Here is a 20,205-nt window from a genome sequence, read left to right on the forward strand (position 1 = left end):
ATGTTTAAGAGAAAAAACTAAATAAAACCAAAACTTACAACTTGATATGGTGTTGATTATTGATTAGCATATTATTATTGTTAATAATGAAAATAAGAATAAAGACAAGTTACCAGGTAACCTGGTGCCACATAGGTTCCCCACAGACCCACCCCCAGTGTCTGGGTAAAAATACACCGCTCAAACACAGCATTAAAAGCCACATGTCTCCGTAAAGTGTCAGCCCATCGGGACACGGGACCTCTGAGGTCATCCTGTGGTGTATGGCAGAGTTACAGCAGGTCCTTTGGATCCTGCGTTTTAAAGTCTCACTTGGAAATTGGAAATAATGAAGGAAGGAGTTTTGTAAAAAATTTCCACGACTATGATTACAGAGTTTTCATAGAGCACAGTATAATAGTATAATTATCAAAAGTATAAGTGAAGATTTTTTCATTTTTTCCAGCAGACGCCTGAGCTCCACGCTTCAGCGGTGTCCTTTGGTTTTCGGTAATTAGAAGCCCATTAAGGCGGAGGCGGAGCTCTGTGCTCGGATTGGTAGGAAGGAGGTGTCAGAATGGGTGTGTGGCGGGAGGAGGAGGAGGAGGGTTGGAAGCTGTAGGGGTTCCCTTCAGTGTGAGTCCAGTGCGTAAAGAGCGCAGAGCGGCTCAGCGGAGAGAGTCTGAGAGTGTGCCGCTTTCCACCACTTCCTGGATTACTGTTTCAGCTCCGTCCGACCATACACGCTCTATCAATGAAGCTTGGTTCTTATCCGTGATTTCTTCGCCATGAGCTGCCTGGATGTGATGTACCAAGTGTTTGGTCCTCAGCCTTATTTCAGCTCCTACAGCCCCTATCACCACCAGGTACGGAACACACAGACATAAAGTGTTTTATAAGACTTATGTCTTCACTTTAGGCTGCAAGCCACATGCAGAAACTTTATTTAAAGTCAATAAAACTTTATTACGCATAAATCCAAAAGATAAAGGCCATTAAAGCGCACAACCTAAACTTACAGCCCTTAAAAGCACTCTTTAAAAACAGCGCGCATTTAAAAATGTGTTAAACAGACAGTTAATCACCGCTTAGGATCTTATAAAAATGACTGTATCACTGCGCTACCTGCTGCAAGGCTCAAACTCGCTACACAAAACGTAAAGTGTAGAGAAGTTTCAAACTCAATTTTGCGTCAACAGTTTATGTTGTTTGCATTTATCTCACTGTTAAGTTACCTCATAGGTTATATATGTGGTATAGAGTCAATTGCAGTATTAGATAAACATTCTAATTTAACGTGGTCAAAAGTACAACTAAAATAAAATAATAATAAAAAAGATTTAATGAAGACTCATTTGCTTTACAATCTTTTATCTCTTTACTTGTTTTAAAATGTATTTATTTATTTATTTATTTATTTATTTATGTATTTATTTTCTTGCTTTAAAATATTTTTATGTGTGCTATTCAGACTGCAACAGACATTATTTGCTACTCGGGTTTTATCTTTAAGTGCAGTTGTTAAAGTAACATCAGTAAGTTTAAAGTAATATTGTCACTTTTTGAAAGTATATCTCAGATTGTTTTCAGCTTAAATGTCCTTCATCTACTAACAAAACTTTTCATATTATATTTGCTTCTGTCAGTGGGACCTCTGAAGCCTGCAAGGGTCATAAGTTAGAGAGTGACTAGTTTTAAACAGGCTTTTCTAGACCTGTTAAAGAGCTTCTTTTTTTACTCTCAGTCAACATCTACACATATTTCGCATAGTGCTACAACTCACTTTGTCTGGTCTAAACAGCCTGGGGATGAGCCTGTTCCAGCTACACCACATGATTATAGTCTAGATTTTCAGTGCTTGCTAGACAGCAAATTCTAATCCTTTATTTTGTTTAGTCATTTAAACTGAATTTATCATATAACACAGTAATTATATATTCAATTCAATTCAATTGTATTTATATAGCACCAAATCACAACAAAAGTCGCCTCAAGGCGCTTCATAGATACAGAGAAAAACCCAACAATCATATGATGCCCTGATGTTACTTAAGTCGTTTACATATTGTTTTAACACTATTATTGATATATTTTTATTTATTTATTTGTAATTATCAGTTACTATGCACACATTTAATACATTATTATATTTTAAAACGACCATTTACTTCACATGTTGATAATATCAGCATGTTCCAGTTTATTCATTCATACCTGGAAGTATTAGCTGGTTTTTTTTTTTTTTTAAATGACCAAAAACTGCAAAAAACGTTATTTTTTAAATTTCAAAATTAATGCCAAATTTGTAAGTTATTATAAAGTTTAAGACAATGCAGTCTCAGACAAGCAGATGCTAACTGGGTTCCTTTATCTTCCTCTAAAACCTGCTGTGTCCTTATAGAAATATATTTTTGATGTCAAATGTCATGTCAATACAAAAAATTATATATGCATCAGAAGCATGAGTATATTGTTTTATTACAATCATATAAATATATCTGTGTCCTTTTTAGAAGTTGGCTTTGTATTCCAAAATGCAAGACCACCAGGACAGCGGCAGCCGGCTTGGCCCCCCGGCGATCAAAGAGGAGGACAAGGAGCTGCCGCCCGGTGCCGAGTACCTGAGTTCCCGCTGTGTCCTCTTCACTTACTTCCAGGGCGATATCAGTGCGGTGGTGGATGAACACTTCAGCCGAGCTCTCAGCCAGACGAGTGCATACCCCGCGTCGAGCAGCCACAAGGCCGTAAGAGGTGTGTAGTATTTCTTTTTGTATATATGTATGTATACATACACACACATATGTGTGTATTAGTGGATTATTTTGTCAGTATTTTGAGAATTGTAGGCAACATTTCTCAACATTTCACATTTCTACTCATGAAATGCCTTAATATTCTCAGGTTGTGTGGTGTGTGATCTTTTTTCTGATGTTGACATTGGCGGACTCAGCGTTGTGGCCCTTTTCCACTGGTGATACTTAAATATTCCTGCATATTTGCCACTTATTTCTTTTAGTGGAGTTTTATGCTGCTTTTCATTGTCTTTAAATATTAAAGTGATTGAGTAGAATCAATTATGCCCCAGGCATCTATTTACATGCACTGGTGTGATATTTTTAAATGTGTAATGCCAACTTTTTATAGTGTTTTTTTTTAGGAATTGTCCATGTGTATAGAAAGGATAATGGAAAGTTGTGTGTCACGTATGTCCCCAAACGTGTGTATGTCTTTAAAATAGTAGGATTGATTTTAATGCCACCTTTTGATGTGAACCATCACTAACAATGATGAAAGCTGCTATTTAACTTTAGTGGTAGAAAATTACAAGTGAAATAACTGATTGTATCTATTAAATATAGGAAACATACATATGATAAATACAAATAGTACGATAAGTAGGTATTCAATAAGTAGGCGTAATTCAGCCTGTTCTTGTGAATAAAAAGAAGAATTTAGTCTATAAAGAAACGCCTCTGAAACAGCTTTCAGATTATTTAGAGGGAGAGACGTGTTTCATATGCACCACAAGTGTGATAATGGTCCATTGTGCAAATATCTTAAAATGAAAACAGAAGTTTTACTGACTATTACAGTAAAATCACATAAATAGAATCATTTTTTATTAAAAAAAACCCCATCATGCTCAACATAATTATATGTTGTGTCCTTCTAAGGGGGGAAAAAGTTTTTAATTGAGCCTTGACTTTGCATTTTCCGAGGAAAATTCAGTGGAATAATCCTGCTTCAACACTACCGTGACTTCATCAGAGTCAGAGGCCCAATTACAATCTGGCAGCTACACCCCCCTCCCTGCATGCTTTCAGTCCCTTTGCGCCTTTGCGTGGACGGTCCCCTACATTAAGTGCTATTCCAAACCAATTAGCCTTGAGTGGAAGTGGGTTATAAACCCACCAAAGCCAAAGCTGCACCAGTGCAGGCTTACTAACCACACTCTGTGAAGGAAATGAAATTGAAACGGAGCAGTTGTATTTTCCAATAAGTAATGGACCCGATCTTAATACATCCAGACACTCCAGATGCTGATTGCAAGTTCCTGTTTTGAGCTGAGAAAGGCGAGAACATCCCAGAGGTTGCCGCTACGATTCTACCATATCCATTAATTAAGCGATCCTTCAGCAGCCACAAGTGTGACTCTTCGTGGAGTTACACTTGTGACGGAGCGGGAGTGTGAAGGGGCCGGATTGGAATTGGACCAGAGAGCACAAAAACACAAAGCAAACTGATGATCAACACACGCCTGATCTAATTGGTTTAGGATAGAATTCTCAGGAAGTAATAAATCCAAGGCGGGGGGGGGTTGCCATAATTGGTGCCCAAGTGCAACGTCCCCAACAAAATAAGAGAAAGGAGACAATGCAGATAAAAATACTAAAATAATTCAGTGAATTTTAGTCCCAAAGGAAATATGAGAATGAAATAACTCAACTACACCTGAGCACTCATGTCTGAATTTGTATTTTTTATTGTGTAAACTATGGCAACGAAAAAGAGATGATAACAAAAACATATGACAATATGTTAAGAAATCCACATTGTGTTGCTGCCAGTTATCTGATTTGGAGTGATTTAAATATATGCAACAACAGGAATACCTTTACAGGGTCAGATTAAAGATGGTGAGAGCTACATATTTATCCAAAGATATAAATTCAGTGCACAATTAAAAGTATTTGCCAGGAATTTTCTCATTAATTTTTTTGTATATCGCTTTTAATGACATTACATCTATCACAGGTTTCGCTGAAGTGAAATCCTTTTTAGGGTCACGTTAACCGGTGATTCTTTCCATCAGCTAAAGAATTAAAAGAAACTGAATTGGTATCCCCATTAATATTCAGTTTTAGCTGTGTAAACATAAAGGGATGATAAAAGCCGACATAAAAGGATTCATTCCTTTATTATTTTTGAAATCTATGCTGAATTGAGTTGCTTTTCCTTTCTTCCCGTTTAGCAAACACTTTTTAAATCCAGCCTCTTTATGTAAGTTTTATTAGCAAAAAAATGACCGATTGTGAGTGAGGAAGGAATTTAAATTGTCGTACCATTTTGTAACAAAACTTACTATCCTCAAGCCTCACAATTATTATTATTATTATTACTCAGCAGCGCTTGCTTTAAAATTGCATCGACTATTTTGCAGTCATTGATTATCTTGTACATAAAATATCAGAAAAATGTGAGAAATGACCATCACAAATACCACATTGCCAAGGACACAGCTTCAAATTACATTTTTAAACTGTCTAAAAAAACTAACTGATTCCACTTGCAGTGATATTAAAGAAAGAAAAGCAGCAAAATTCACATTAAAGGAGCTGAAAAGACTGTATTTTATGCTTTTTTGCCTTAAAAAGATGATCAATAAGTTGCGATAAATTCAATACGCATACCATAAATTATGACGCTAAAAAAATGATCCTTGTTTCAAAACAACAGTCAAGAATGAACCTTCAACCACAATGTGTTAACATTATTCAAGCTACATACGTTTTAAAAGTCTAAATAAGTAGGTGTGTCATACTTATGAAATGAGTTTCCTTCATTAATGTGCATTTCTATCTTCACAGATGGATCCTTTCCTATGAGCCAGAGAAGTTTCCCTCCGTCTTTCTGGAACAGTTCCTACCAGCCGTCAGTCTCCTCCACACTGGGCAGCGCTCTGTCGGCTCCCCACACAGAGCTCTCCTTTCCAGGTGACCCTTACTCCTCTGCCTCCCTGCACAGCCACCTCCACCAGCCCAGCCCCGATGCCTGGCACCCATCCCACCACCACCACCATCACCACCATCACCCTTACTCGCTAGGAGGTGCTATAAGCACCCAGAGCTCAGCTTACCCACGTCCAGGTGTTCACGAGATGTACGGCACAGCGTTCGACCCACGCTACGGCTCGCTGCTGGTGCCGTCAGTGAGGTCGCACCACCGCCTGACGTCCGGCAGCTCGGTACCGGGGCCCAGTGGCTCTCCCTGTGACCTCGGGGGTAAAGGGGAATCGGGGACGGGGTCGACCTGGAGCGGTGCCTTCACGGGGGCAGGAACAGAGATTGGACTGAACATGGACACAGGTACTGCCAATTTTGAAGTCGATTTATTTTAGGATCTGCATAGAAAACTGCATCTTCTGTCCTTCAGGTAACAGAAAATTCAACTCAAGTGGGCACTTGAGCTAAAATAGACAGAAAAAAGAAGAAACAGCTGGATGATGAACAGGAGGATCTCTCCTCATCAGAATTGCAACAACTGTCATATGCACTAAACAAATAGAACTAACAAAAGGCTGAACTGCAGCACACACATTCTGCACAGTTATGACAAAATGACTTTTACACCAGCTTTTTAGTCAGCAGCCTATTTTTAGTAAAACAGTGATAAAACAATGATGAGCTTTGTGCTTGGGGAAGAGAGGCCCAGCAATTCAACAACCAAGTTTAATCAAAAATCTAAAATATTTTTGTTTGAGTAGAACCGCTTTCTTTGTAAAATAGTTCCGAACCAAGCACTGGAAGGTAAATTTTGCAATAAAAAAACCCTCAATTTAATTTTTGGATATCTTCTTGTCATCGCATAAGTTAAAAATAATCTTTTAACATGCAAAATTTAAGATTTTTAGATAGCTAAAGTTATTTGAATCCTATTTAAGGCCTCAGCTTTCAGATTAAGATGTATTATGCTTTCTCTATTAATGCTCTCTAAGCTTTTGTTATGAAACAATGCAAACTTCATGAATGGTTAGAGAAGAAAAACGAATTAATGGCAGAATCCTGCAGTGGATAAGGTTTAGTCTGCTTGCTTTGCCTCAGGGGTCGATGGCCAGTATTTTGGTGAGTTGTGATGAGGCCCTCAAATTGCATGTCGGCTGGTCATTGTTTACTTAAAATGTTAGCTTAAATAAAGAGAGACCTGTTATGTTTTTCTTTATTGACTGTCATACATATTTTTGTCAGTATATGAGCCAAAAGCTCAGGTTTAATACTGCTAAACACTTGATTTTTGAAAGTTCTTCCTAGTTTTAGGAATGAGTGTGGATATCCAAAAGAAATCCTAAAAGAAAGTTGGCTTAATCTGCTTGTGTAAATCATCCAAAACTACTCTAGTACTGAGTAATAATAGGACTGAGAACTCCTCGGATATCAAAGATCTCAGAAAGAGCACGACCTTTAATTGGAAATTGAGATAAAAATGTTTTCCCACACTAAGAGATTCAAAGCAAACACAGAAGAATAATTGTTTTATATTGATTTGTTGTTGTGAGGTTAGAACAGAACAGTCTTAATACAAATTGCAGATTGGATTGATTTAAATGCTGCGTCGCATTCTTCTCATTGGATTCGTTCACATTGTTAATTAGTATTGGTGAAAGACACCGAGAACAGACGTATCTGTGAAGTGTCAGTTACTGGATTTTTTTCTTTTAAATACTGTTTGAGAAGAATGAAAGGCTCGGGAAAACTGTGTAATGAGATGCAAGGTTAACTTGTTATGGGACTGAAGTAATTGAAACAAAATCAATCAATTGAGCTTAAGATGTGAGCTTACACTTTGACTTCGAGTCGATGAAAACCACCCGTGAAAACCAGTAAGTGACATTCATATTGACACTGATATCAGTCTTTTAAATGGATTTTCTGCTGTCTATATTGACATGCTAAACCTTTGCTGCTTGTTTGTGCAGATGTTGAACTTGGTTTGTCAAAAAGCGCACTCATTTAGAAAACTAATTAATAAATGAGGCTGCTCTAGCATTCATTATAACCTTCTCTTTCTGTGTATCTCTCAATATCTAATTGGGGGGAAACAGCTTTAGTAACATACTGTGAAAAGCAGAATGAAATAACGTTCTGTTTCCCTGCCTGAGATCAACTTACACAAGTGGTTTAAACCAACAAACTGGCTGTCAATCAGCACCTTAACACCAGCTGTCAACTTTCTTTTCTGTTGCTGTCGCGCTTTCATCCCCCTCTGCCTCGGGCAGTTCCTTCTGCTTTTATCAACAGGGCATTTGCGCCTCGTTTTCTAATCTACCTTCTTTTCCTTCTCTGTCTTTTCTTTTCCTGCTTTTCTCTCCTTTTCTCTCAGGTCTGCCAGCACAGGATAAGAGCAAGGATTTGTACTGGTTTTAGAGACCACTGAGACCCCCCTCCCCCCTCTTCTTGTCTACTACTTTGGCTGTAGCCGCTTTCCTGCACTCCTGCTCTACTCTACTGCTGTTGTGGGATGACTGACAGATAAATTGACAGATAGACAAAAACAGTGAGGCAGCAGTTTCTTTTTCCTGCTGTAACGGCTTCTGGTTTACTTGCAGCTCTGTGTTACGGTGGACTGTGCAGCAGCAGTGCAGCCCTGCTGAGCTGAAGGGCAACAGTGTGGATACACAGCGAACATGGAAACAAAAGTGGACTCGCAGAGGGGAGAGAGAGAAAATATGATCTTGATGGATATGGACAAAGACAAGACTCTTTGTGCTTCTGTAACAGGCAGGGACAACATTCCTAAAGTGGAAAAAGTCTTTGGACAGACGGACAGAGACACATGTGCTGTCGGACTCCAAAGACTAGCGCCTGAAAGGACTTGGCAGGACTTGCCTCACTGGGGCAACTGGGCTCAGACACTAGGAGTGTGTTATGGCTGGAGGAAAGGCCACGCTGGTGTCACGGAGGCAGCAAGATTTTGGCTGAGAGCGAAGGGAGGAGGACAAACTTTTTGGGTATACATGGAGTAATGTTTCATCCGGCACAGCACAGTACACATTAAATGTAACCTGAATGAATGAATTTAAACTGATATCAAAAGATATTTAAGCCATGATTACAGCTTCAAACCTTAGAAATTTAAAGAGGCATATTTTTCCTGGCTTGTAGCGCTAAATATCCATCTTAACTGTTTTGATGTGAGATGCCCAGTTTTTTATACATCAGCTGCCTTCTCCTAAAATTGCACTAAGTGACAATGTGGTGTTTAAAGTGGCAGACATAGCAGCAGTACGTCATTCCAGAAAAAATGAGCACACCATATTTTTTTTAAATCCACCATCTAGAACTATTTCCTCTCTACCAAATTCAGGCCCTGTCTTTCAATGTGCCACATGGAAACTATGTTCAGCAGGTGTAGCTTGGCACGAAAAAAGCAAAACAAAACAGGCTTCTGGGTCATGATTTGTAGAAGGAGACACAATTGCAGTTTTTTAAAAATATCCACATTATTGGTGCTTTGAACACCACAAGATGAATGCTGTGTAGTTCCACTGAATTCAAGAGAAAGGCAGCTAGTATCTCCAAAACTGGGAAAATATGGGAAAATGTGTGAGGTTCCTTTAAGTGTGCTCATACATTTTAAAGATGAAGCAAACTGTTGTCTCATATGGCACTGTGCAAAGTTAGGGCTCAGTAACACAGACCTGAAGATCAATCAGTAATCCCCGCAACCTCTAGTCGTGAGGGACAAATGTGGATTCGTTGAGCCATTGGTGAATGGTTGCTTGTGGTTGGTGGCCACCACCAGGTAAATCGTTGCCCGGAGATGCTGACTCATCTGCAAAGACTTGCCATTCACTCGCCAGGATGTTGTGAAACTTAATAGTGTGAAGCTGGAACTGCCTTCAAAGTAAAAGTGACTTACTGCTGAAACCAACTCAGTTTAAAGTGCACAGTTTTTACTTTAAGGGCCAAAGGTCTCCATTTCAAATTTGCATCGCAGTTTTGACAGTTTCACTTTGCTTTTTGAGTAGTTGGCGAATGTTAACAGACAATTCAGCATGACTGAGGAGCTCTGCTTTTGACTGAAGCAATCGCAAGGAAGTTTTTAGTGCTGCACTGTATATCTCCATGTAACCATTTTGACATTACCAACCTCAAAAAAACAGCTTTCAGTCAAAATGCACACTTCAGCATAGCTAACCCGATGTCACCGCTTGGCGTCTAGGCCTGTGTCACTGAGGATTTAATATATATGACAATACCACAACAAAGATGTTGGAAAACAAATCAATATCTTTACAAAATGTTTTGTTTTTCTTTACATTTTTGATGGTTAATAACTGCAGATGGCTATGATTAACAGGATAGGAATGCAGACTTTGTTGCCTTTGAGTGTAGCAGATACACAGGCTGTTAGCTCAGTAAGCATAGATTTGATGATTCCAAAACATCTCAAGTGCATTTGGTTTAAAATTTAAAATGTTTTCATCAAGGTTACTGCAGGAGCATTACATGTTGCATTACGTGCTGAAATTATTACACCAATTATACTGCACCGTTTTGCTGCCTTTCTGTTTTATTTGTGTTTATACTGAAAATCTCAAGGTTCAGGAACTTGTGATGTTTAAAAATCACAAGTTCCTGTTTTCTTGGCATATTGAGCACATTGTTGGCCCTGACAGAAAAACCTCTTCCACCAACATGTGATGTAAAGGTCTCTAAACATTTTATTTGTAGTCCAAATTGAATCACACTTTAGGATAAATATCACACTTTTCAAACTTCACCAAATCAGTGCTTGCTTGAAAACGCTGCCAACTGCTTCTTCTTGGTCATAACCCAAACAAAAATAACCCAAAATACACTATTAAAGGGGACCTGTTATTGCTTTCTTTACTATTTTTGGTCATTCACAATAACTCACACATTTTTTTCTTTATGTTTTGCATGGAAAATTGGAAATAGGATCAGTATAGTGGAGCATGTGCAAACACAAATGCAAAGTTTGGCCATTATGAAACAGCTTGAAAGTCAATATTTGGTATGACCACCTTAATTTTGTTTAAGACAGTGCACATCATGGCAGGAGATTTAAATTGTTGAGCTAGTAGGTCTTTGGGAATCACCTTGTTGGTGCAAAAATATGATTTTATTCCTTTTAAACTGTTATCTTTGGTGTTTTTCATAGATTCAGCTATAGGAATGTGCTTATGCAGCAGCTTGCTACTAGCAAAGTGCCTACTGTAGATATACAATTTAAAACTGGTTCTTTGCTAGGCTGTTACTGTAGACACAACAGTGGTTAATGCTTTGAGTTAGGTGCCTTTTTATACTTGAACGATTTAAGGGTTCTCTGAAAATGGTCAGGTACAAGGACTGGACTAAAAATGAAAGAAAAGCAGGAAAATGGCCAAAGAAAACAGTGATTCATGCAAAGCTACTCTGGTAGAGTCCAAGAATGAAAGTTCTGAGCTGTAAATAAGCATGATAGGTTCCCTTTACACAACGATAACTCATGTCACAGAAAATATACTGTGACATGGCGATACATTTACAGGTTAACTGAGACATTTGGTGTTGGTTGAAAAACCACTTAAAGTGGATTAAAGCATGTTGCCATGGTATATATTTAATGTAAAACTACTTGATGGGTCGAACTGCATAACCAGAGCCGTTTACCTACCGCTGATAGACTAGGAGGGACATTTCTACGACAGCAGCAGATTGACCTCTAAACTTCACTGCAGAGCGGACTGTGCTTACCTCTTTGTTATGAGCGTTTTATGAAACTGTATGGCTGTGTCAGCAAAAGAAATGTGAACTTCACACGAATGGCTGCTGAGTGAGAGAGAAAGAGTGGAGAAGTCTTTCAGATGAATGAGGAGAACGTCGGCTATTTGAGGCCACTTGACTCTTTCTCTCCCTCCTCTCATGCAGCTGTCATCGACAACTGCTCTTCAACTCAGCGAACACACACATGGACGCACACTGTCCTACTGTGCAGTGTCCGAGCCAGGCCCAGGGACTCGATAAAGGGAGCATTTAGTGTGAGCAGAGTCCCGCCCTACTGGGACAACTGGTGCGATGTAAGTAGAGGGAGCAGAGGACGAACACACAACTGTCAAAAGTAATTTGTGAGCTTGGATGTATGTACAGGCGTGTGTCTATTTCTATACTTACAAGGGTCACAATATCCAGCCAGCCTAAAAACTGACAACAATTCAGGCATCATTTTGTCGTTTGCACTCTGCTAATTGTAAGATGTGGATTATTCATAGGATTATACTAAAGGTTCAGGATAAATGGCATTATTTTATCTGGGTTTAAGTGAATTTGCTTACAGAAATACTGTGTGTGAGGCTGCAGCCTGATATAGCTTCTGTGTCCTATGTCTTTGATTTTCATTGTCCAAATTACACACAAGACAATTTGCTTAAATGTAATGAACATGGCTTAGTAGTGAAGTCTGTTTCTGTCCTGCATGGTCCACGGGAAGTATCTGGTTACACTGGGAAGTGGATCAGAAAACTTGTTTTGAGCCTTCTCTTAAACAAACGCTAACAGAAACTTGGTGGCAGTCTCCTGAAAAGGTAAAGTTAGCAGTTGGTTAACAGCATAAATTTGTATAGTTAACCGAAATTAAAACTGACCAAAGAATCATAAACCATGTCAGTGTAACCCCATCAAATGGATTACACTGAAAATAAGCTAATAAAATAAGCTGAAAGTAAGTTTAAAAAAGATTTCACATGTTTTTCCTTATTTTCTGTTATATATACATACAGTTAAAATTGGGAATGTTCACATTCACCAAGGCTGTGGTTCAAATAATGAGGTCAGCATGTGAACAAGTAATCCATGTGAGCCAAAATCTCAGGCTTCAGTTTCAGGCAGTTTTTTTCTTCTCCTGGTATGAGATCAAAAAGACTGGATATCGCTAATGTGGCCATCTGCTGTTAAACCTTTATGTTTAAAAGAAGCAGCAAAGAGGAAAAACAATAAATAAATTGGCTTGTTTCAGACAGAGGATCATCTGAGAGAGGATTGTTTCAAACTACAAAGCTTTTCTAGTAAAGTGCTTATGTTTCTCAGTCAGTGGCTCATTCATTAGCTTCTTGACTTCCAGCTGAATTTCTTCCACAATTATAGATGTTCAGCAGGGAAAGTTTTACGGGACACTTGCCACCTTGAATTCACTGATTCCTCCATGCAATTTGAAACCACCCCGGCCTCCTCATTATGTACTCTTGGCATTGTTGACTTAGCATGGTTCTCAAATTTTTCAGAGATGCCCTCCTTGAAAAGCTAAGAAACACTCCCCCTGTCTTCTCTCTCCAGCTGTGCAAATTTTATTGATAATCTACAACCACAGGGGCACAACAAATAAAAAAAATCATGTTAATTTGACCGCCAACATACTAATAACATAAAGTAAATATTTATTAAGGCAGGAGAAAGTTTGTCCCTGCTGATATCAAGCTAGATCACAGCGTTTTCCATCTGTCCAGCCACATTTGCTACTGTAGGTCCCGTCTAAATTCACTAAACAAATTTCCCACGTGTGGGACTAATAAAGGTTATCTTATCTTATCTTATCTTATCTTATCTTATTGTTTTGGATTTTTGTTTTTTAATAAACACAAAAGAACTTTTCTTGAATGTGCCACGCTTTTTTTTAACCAGCTGTTTTTGGCTGTAATACTTCCTGGAGGAAGAATGCAGGTCTCAGACCTCTTGCAGCTTTACATCTTGTTTTGGCTGTGTTTTTATTAAAAACAGCAAAAAAAGGAGAAAAAAAAAAGCATTTGTCAGGCCAGTAATGCATTTAAAACAAGTCCTTACAAGAATAGCAATGTGTTATTTTGCATCGTGTGTATCTGTGTACGTCTGAAGTGACCACCTCTGCAGCCATTTATGTGAAACTGTGAAATACTACTCTGTCATTTTGTAAAATACCGTTTTCCGGGTACATTCTGTAAATCAACAGCCACAGCATGCAGCAGTGTTCTCTGTGAATATATTGATATATGACCTGAAGTATTGTTTCTGTCAATCTTGCTCCAGTGTAAAGTCTTTGTTTGTATTTGCTTTCTGCCTGTAACTATAAAGTGACAGCTCTGTCAGGTTCAAAGATGTATTGGCTCTCTCCTCAGTGACTGCTGCTCTCTTATTTTCTTCAAGCAGTGAAATGCCAAAAAGGTTTGAACAGAGTTTACTGCTGAATAAATAAAGCACTGTTCAACATTAAAAAGCTTGCTTGTTGTTAGCTGTCCACTCACATTATCTATTTACTGTTGAGACTACTTGTGAAGCTTCTGTCTGTCTGTCTGTCTGTCTATCTATCTATCTATCTATCTATCTATCTATCTATCTATCTATCTATCTATCTATCTATCTATCTATCTATCTATCTATCTATCTATCTATCTATCTATCTATCTATCTATCTATCTATCTATCTATCTATCTATCTATCTATCTATCTATCTATCTTATAAGCATCTCAAATAAGCAGTTTCCTCCATAACCCATGCACGAATTATTCTATATTCTATGCTCTCTTCCTTTTCTGTGTGTGCGTATGTAAAATATTTATTGCATTTTCTAACTTTTTTATTACAAACTGGTGTGAGATTGTGTTTCAACTGCCCCCACTCCCCAAAACGAAGACTTGGCCTGTACTCAAGGCTGCGGGTTTTATTCCCACTATCCACTCTATGTACTTCCCCCACTCTCCGTGTTTTCCTTCATGTTATTCCACTGACAATATCTGATAACACGAATTTCCTGGTTTTCTGCTTCTCTGCTTTGCTTTCATCGTTGCAAAAAGCAGAGACGAGATCTTTTTCTTTCCTTTTGGAGTTAATGTATGACAAACTCCAGCTTGCACTGGGGTGGTTTGCAGCTGAGTGTCACGTCTAAGGCCACGGTTCTCCACTGTGAAAGAGTGGAAAGTGTAGTAAAATTTACACCACTAAATATGAGAATTATAATCCTGAAAATTCTACATTTTTACTATTATTTTCTATTAGAATTAAAACCGAGAGGTTTGTAAACCTATTGGAGGTTTTATTAGTTTTATCCACTTAAACCTTTTTATTATCTACGTTTTTGATTCTCATATTCCACAAAGACCCTCCCAGCTCTGCTTCTGAAACGCTGGCATTCACTGCCTGGTTAGTGTTAAGGTTGGCCACTCATTGTCAGAGTAAGGGTGAATATTGTGGAAATACAAACAAGTGGCAGGACAGAAATAAGCGTCATGTCAGCAAAATCATCAATATGAATATTTTACTACAAATATTTAACCTTTGGGAATTTTATTTACTAAAGAGAAAATCGATTAATTTTGGACCCTGTTATGTTTAGAATATTTTCTTTGACTTGGGATCATGGATTTACTGAGAGCCGGATGCAGGGATTAGATTGTTGTAGCCCAAGTGGGAATTGAATTTAGTGAAATTTAATTGGAGGGGATACTTTTGGATAGATGTAGTGCTTAAAAGCCCATTTCCAATGTAATGGATGATTAAACGACTAAAAAGTGATTAAAACTGAACATCTGAAAAAACAACTCTTCTGGTTTTTCAGGACGGTAAAGAGAAAGCTCGTCTTTTAATGTTGTGACTGTCGACCAAAAAATCTGATTCAAATTCCTCGCAGTGCTCCTAACCTGACTGACCTGATTGCGCCCAGTTGATAAAAGCCATTCAGTGAAGTAAGCAATGTTTGTGTTGCTTTTCTGAAACTCCAGTTGCCCTTGCAGCCTAAATGACTGGTCATCCATCTGGCCCTGATGATTTCCTGTGTGACAATACATACATACAAAAACTGCTCCCTAAATGCACTCACTCAGCTTTCAATCATCCAGAAGGTTTAGTGATGAGTATGAGTTGTTTGTGGGTACCCATTTAGGAAGGAGCTACCAAATGTAGTCTTTGATGTAACTAATGGGGGAGGGTAAAATTAAGTTGGCCAATGTTTACTTATTTATGATCTTTTGCACTTTAACATTGAAGGAAGCGCGTGGGGTCCTTAAAGATTGTAGCTGTCATAAAAAACACAGCAGGATGCTTGGCTGCAGGACTCGACAGCAGTAAGTCTGGCATGTCACTTAATTTCATGCGTGATTTAAATTTTTCAAATACCACCACACTAGCGAAAAGATATGTTTACTATGGCATACCAGGCAGCTTAAATGTATAATATTATTGACCACTAATGGCTCTAAGCAACATATTGAGAAGAGGGGCTGTCAATATTAACTGGATACATTCTCACTCATGGTTGTTATCATATGAGCACATCTATTAAAATTAATAGTGCACAAATAACACTGTTCAAGCATCACTGTAATAAATGTGCAAAACATGAACTATTTCTTACACTAAAGAAAGTGTAAGAAACTCTGCAAATGTTTTAATTATTTTTGTTTTCTTATTAAGAAATTAAATAATTTCTCACTCGAGGAGTTGGAAGCACGGTCCTGATAAGTCCATGAGGCATGAGGCTGTTCCACTGTCAAATCGTGAAGTGGATGAAGTGGCCCTCTGTCAGACATCTTGTCGGTCCTGCAGTTTTGTAATTACACAACGTTTATAGTGCTGGATGCTAAAAAACAGTAGAAGCTAGCAGGCATTCGAACGTTTTAAAGAGACAAAAAAAAAGTGAATTAATGTGAAATCAATGAATTTCAATTTTTGATTAATCATGCTGGTTGATAAATAGTGAAGTATATTGATTGTTTGATAATTACCAATTGTCTGCTCTGCCGCTATCTTCCAAAAAGTCCAACCCCGTTTAGGATACTACAGTTCTGTGATATTACAAAGTGCTGCCATGTTCCTTTTCATACTGTTTTGAGCCCCTCATGAATAAACAGGTGCACATACAGGAGAGTAGGGCTGATCCAAAGCTGGAAGACGGTTTATATGGGTCAGAGCAGGGACAGCAGTCTAAATAGAGATGGTTAGACCTCCCTCTCCTTATCTTCTACTAAATCCTCCAGGACAGCGAGGTCTTCACAAGCTAACCAAGAAACCTGATCTCTCCCATGTCTGCTGCGCCTGCCTCATCATAGACCCTCCTGGAAAGATAGCCAGAAAACACTGACCAGGAGGCTTTTTAATCACGTGTATGGGTGACTTTAACAAGAAGGTCCAGTCTGGGCTTTCCTTATCTTGAAGTGAAACCCTTTGAAACTACTTCAATACAGCGTCCATGTCCTTGCAGATGCTACATCAGTCCTATGGTTCCCTCTTAAATAACATCTAGAGGATTCTGGTAGTTTCTATTTAGGCTGGATTGTCAGCTAAATAATAGGGCTGTAATACACAGCTGTATCCTGTGCTCCTTTCACGACCCTGTCCTTGTAAAATATGTGAGTATTGGGCTTCAGACAAAAACAGTCACACGAATGGAGAGAAATTTGTGATTCAGGAAGGGAAGGCCCATATTGTGTACTGCTATGTAAAAATTTTTTTAAAATGCTGCTGGGAAAGGTAAAGAAAATTTGAGAGTCAAATCAAAGACAGAGACAGTTTTAGCTACATGTTCTCCTTCTCATGGCACGCCTGTGAATTTGTTTCAACTGTGAGGAAGACAGCTGTAGGTTAATGTCAGCATCTGACTTGAGTGACGACAGAAAGAAAAGGGATGGAGAGGGTCTGATTCTTGTGTTGTCATTAACGCAAACATGCCTGTTTCAAAAAAAAAAAAAAATTATGTTCTTTCATCTTTTTGTACTTTTGCACGATTCATAAGAAAAAAATCACTTCTTTCCACAAAGAGTTAATTCAGCCCTCCTGAAGAATAGGATGGCGTAAAGCTCTTCTAATTGTATGAGACACAGGGATGAGGTTAAGGACAAGAGCTGCTCTTTAATCAAAGCACAGAGAAGGATGGAGTGCATCGTTTTTATTTTAGTAATCTGGTAACAACGTTCTGTCTGTCAATTGAAGCACCATTTTTGTATATATTATGCTGTGGCTCAGGAGGTGGAGCAGACCACTTACTAATCGAAAGGTTGGTGGGTTGAAGCCCGTCCACCTCCATCGTGGTTTTGATATAACGTAGGATTGTAATTGTACTTTTGTAAATACCTATTTTCTGGCAGTTTTTTTTTAAACATACCTAAAGTCTAGTAAATGTGTATATTTATTTATGCATATTTATATTTCTATTAAGTGTATTCTCTCTTAATTTGAAACATTTGAATTGTGTCTTTTCTGCATTAATAGAAGAAAATACAGCAGAGAAGGACTGATTTTCTCTATATTTTTTCTTAATATCAGCCTAAAATTTGCTGTTTTACATCAGGTGGGTTTTTTTTTATATATATATACTAGTTTTTTTGTACAGTAAAGTCTTGGGAAATCACATACTTTTTTATTTTATTTACTTGCCTCCGGGAAGTTAAATTGTATCTTTAATATAAATTTTTTAAATATTTGTGAAAGATCAATGAGAAATGAAAGCAAATGTTGCAAAAAATATTCTGATTTTGACTGAAGTCTCTATAAAAATGGATATTCCTACCATTATGTCACTAAGCCAATTTTACAATTTTTCACAATTTTAGTGCCACTCAAGCCAAAACGAGTGAATCAGAGCTACAATCAACAAGCTCTCAAGAAGAAGTAAAACTTACACGGTCCTTTAGGGCCTCACTCAGTCAATATACTGAGTCACTATGGTGGAGGCTGAAACTCAGCAGGAGCCCATGTGAGATGTGTTATACACATCTCACAAAAACATCCCCAATCCAGCTTCCTGCTGTCAACCACCTTTTTGAATATATTGATATATGACCTGAAGTATTGTTTCTGTCAATCTTGCTCCAGTGTAAAGTCTTTGTTTGTATTTGCTTTCTGCCTGTAACTATAAAGTGACAGCTCTGTCAGGTTCAAAGATGCAAATACAGGCCATTTACCATTTAAAGTGAAAAAAACAACAACTTGTTAACCAGCTCTGGTCATGGTTATTTAAATGTGCCATCCATTTAATGAAACCAAATATGACCTAATCCTCCAGCACAAATTTGTTACTCGGCGTTCAGGATAAGAAAAATTCTTACAGTCAACTCAGTGTTGCTTTCTGAACTCATGAAACTTCGGTGGTGCTGGGAGGCCAGACTGTCCCATCCTGTACTTTTCTGATGTTGAAAAACCAAAATTAGACATGTGCTGAGTAGAAATTATTTAAAGAATTTAATGATTGGTGGTTGCATTCAACTGGTTGGAGTCGGGCCTCGTTGCACAATTGTTGCTAATTTTTATGTTGATTTCACTTCTTGTTACTTGCTGCTGCGATGATACAGCTCTACCACAGCGATCAGTGCAATGTTTTCTTCTCATCAGATCCCTATCACACGTCTGCTTCTGTCTGCCCCGCTAAAATCTTCATGGCCCGTTGAGGAATTTGAAGCCTGTTAATTCCTCTGAGCTCCCGAGACACTTGCTACCACATTCATTCCACATTTACTACACATTAACAACACATTGCCAACACTCAAATTATATGAGCAACTGCCAACCAAGTCCATGTTGTGGAGATGATTTCATTTCAGGAAACTAAAGCAAAAGCAACAAGGCTTTCTAAGCTATATAAGCTTTTACAGTCAAAAAACACGTTTTTAGTTAGCACATTGAATGTTAAGTCTGGTTTTTGCTTTAATTAATGAACTGTAAAAGTAAACAATATTTTTACACTTATATACAATGCCCCACAATGTAATAAAACTCAGCTTTATTACCTGGTAAGTGGCAAACAAAACATAAGGCAGAGAAGAGCTGGAACAAACTAGCAGACAGGAGTACACACAACATGAGGGGATATCACAACGACATGACAAAGAACAAAGGGAAACTGAAGACTTAAATACATATGAGGTACTTAGGGACATGGAACACACCAGGAAATGCAGATGAACTAAATCTAACTAACGAGACAGGGAGAGCAAAAAAAAATCCCACTAGACAAGAGGACAAGATCGCAACAGAAGCTGAAGACAGAACACAGAAGAGACAAAGACAGACTGGACATGAAAAGGGACAACACGAACACGAACCACGAACTAGTAAGATAAGTAACTCAAAGGCCCTAAAAAACTAAAAGTAAGTGTCTCATGAATGAATAACAAATCCAACAGAGTGGGAAAAAAATTACCATCAACCGATAGAAACTGTAAAATGTAGATACTCTGTTGTCCCTGCCATGTCACCAAAGAGCCGGTCATTAGATGAACCAGGAAACATTTGAGCCAATTGGACTGTTGCATTCACACTGTAGATTTATAACTTTCACCTGTGCAGTCGGGGTGAGGGGGAACTACAGTAATGTAGAAAAGCTGTAGGTCAGATGAGCAGACGATGATTGGATTGGCCGTAACACTGTGAAACTTGAGCGTGCAAAGTAGAAGCAGACGTGTTAAAAAAAAAAGATTATTCATGAGTTTTTATGTGTGTGTTGTGGCTCTTTTCATATTCATTCAAGTAGAGGCTTGGTTTAAATA

The 20,205-nt window shown here is 38.2% G+C and overlaps 1 protein-coding gene across 2 annotated transcripts; it reads left to right on the forward strand.

Moving 5' to 3' along the window:
- Positions 1-628: 628 nt before the first annotated feature.
- On the forward strand, positions 629-8,656 carry vgll2a (vestigial-like family member 2a). 2 transcript variants are annotated; one of them, XM_085432395.1, is made up of 4 exons: positions 629-845; positions 2,493-2,730; positions 5,568-6,065; positions 8,077-8,656. In XM_085432395.1, the coding sequence occupies exons 1-4, from the start codon at positions 768-770 to the stop codon at positions 8,118-8,120; spliced, it is 858 nt and encodes a 285-aa protein (XP_085288521.1). In that variant the 5' UTR covers positions 629-767; the 3' UTR covers positions 8,121-8,656. The 2 variants fall into 2 exon arrangements, with proteins under 2 accessions (XP_085288521.1, XP_085288520.1); XM_085432394.1 differs by having other exon boundaries at positions 8,303-8,656.
- Positions 8,657-20,205: the final 11,549 nt, after the last annotated feature.

Source organism: Copadichromis virginalis, linkage group LG15 (genome assembly GCF_057382275.1).
Source record: "Copadichromis virginalis isolate Kocher_CV1m ecotype Utaka linkage group LG15, C_Virginalis_male_GT1.1, whole genome shotgun sequence".
In the NCBI taxonomy this organism is placed as follows: Eukaryota; Metazoa; Chordata; class Actinopteri; order Cichliformes; family Cichlidae; genus Copadichromis; species Copadichromis virginalis.

Excerpts from the sequence above, each read along its gene's own strand:
- vgll2a (XM_085432394.1), top strand. The coding sequence starts at position 768 with ATGAGCTGCCTGGATGTGATGTACCAAGTGTTTGGTCCTCAGCCTTAT. Across the intron at positions 2,731-5,567 it reads CAGCCACAAGGCCGTAAGAG|ATGGATCCTTTCCTATGAGC; the intron begins GTGTGTAGTATT and ends CTATCTTCACAG. Across the intron at positions 6,066-8,302 it reads TGGACTGAACATGGACACAG|CTCTGTGTTACGGTGGACTG; the intron begins GTACTGCCAATT and ends GTTTACTTGCAG.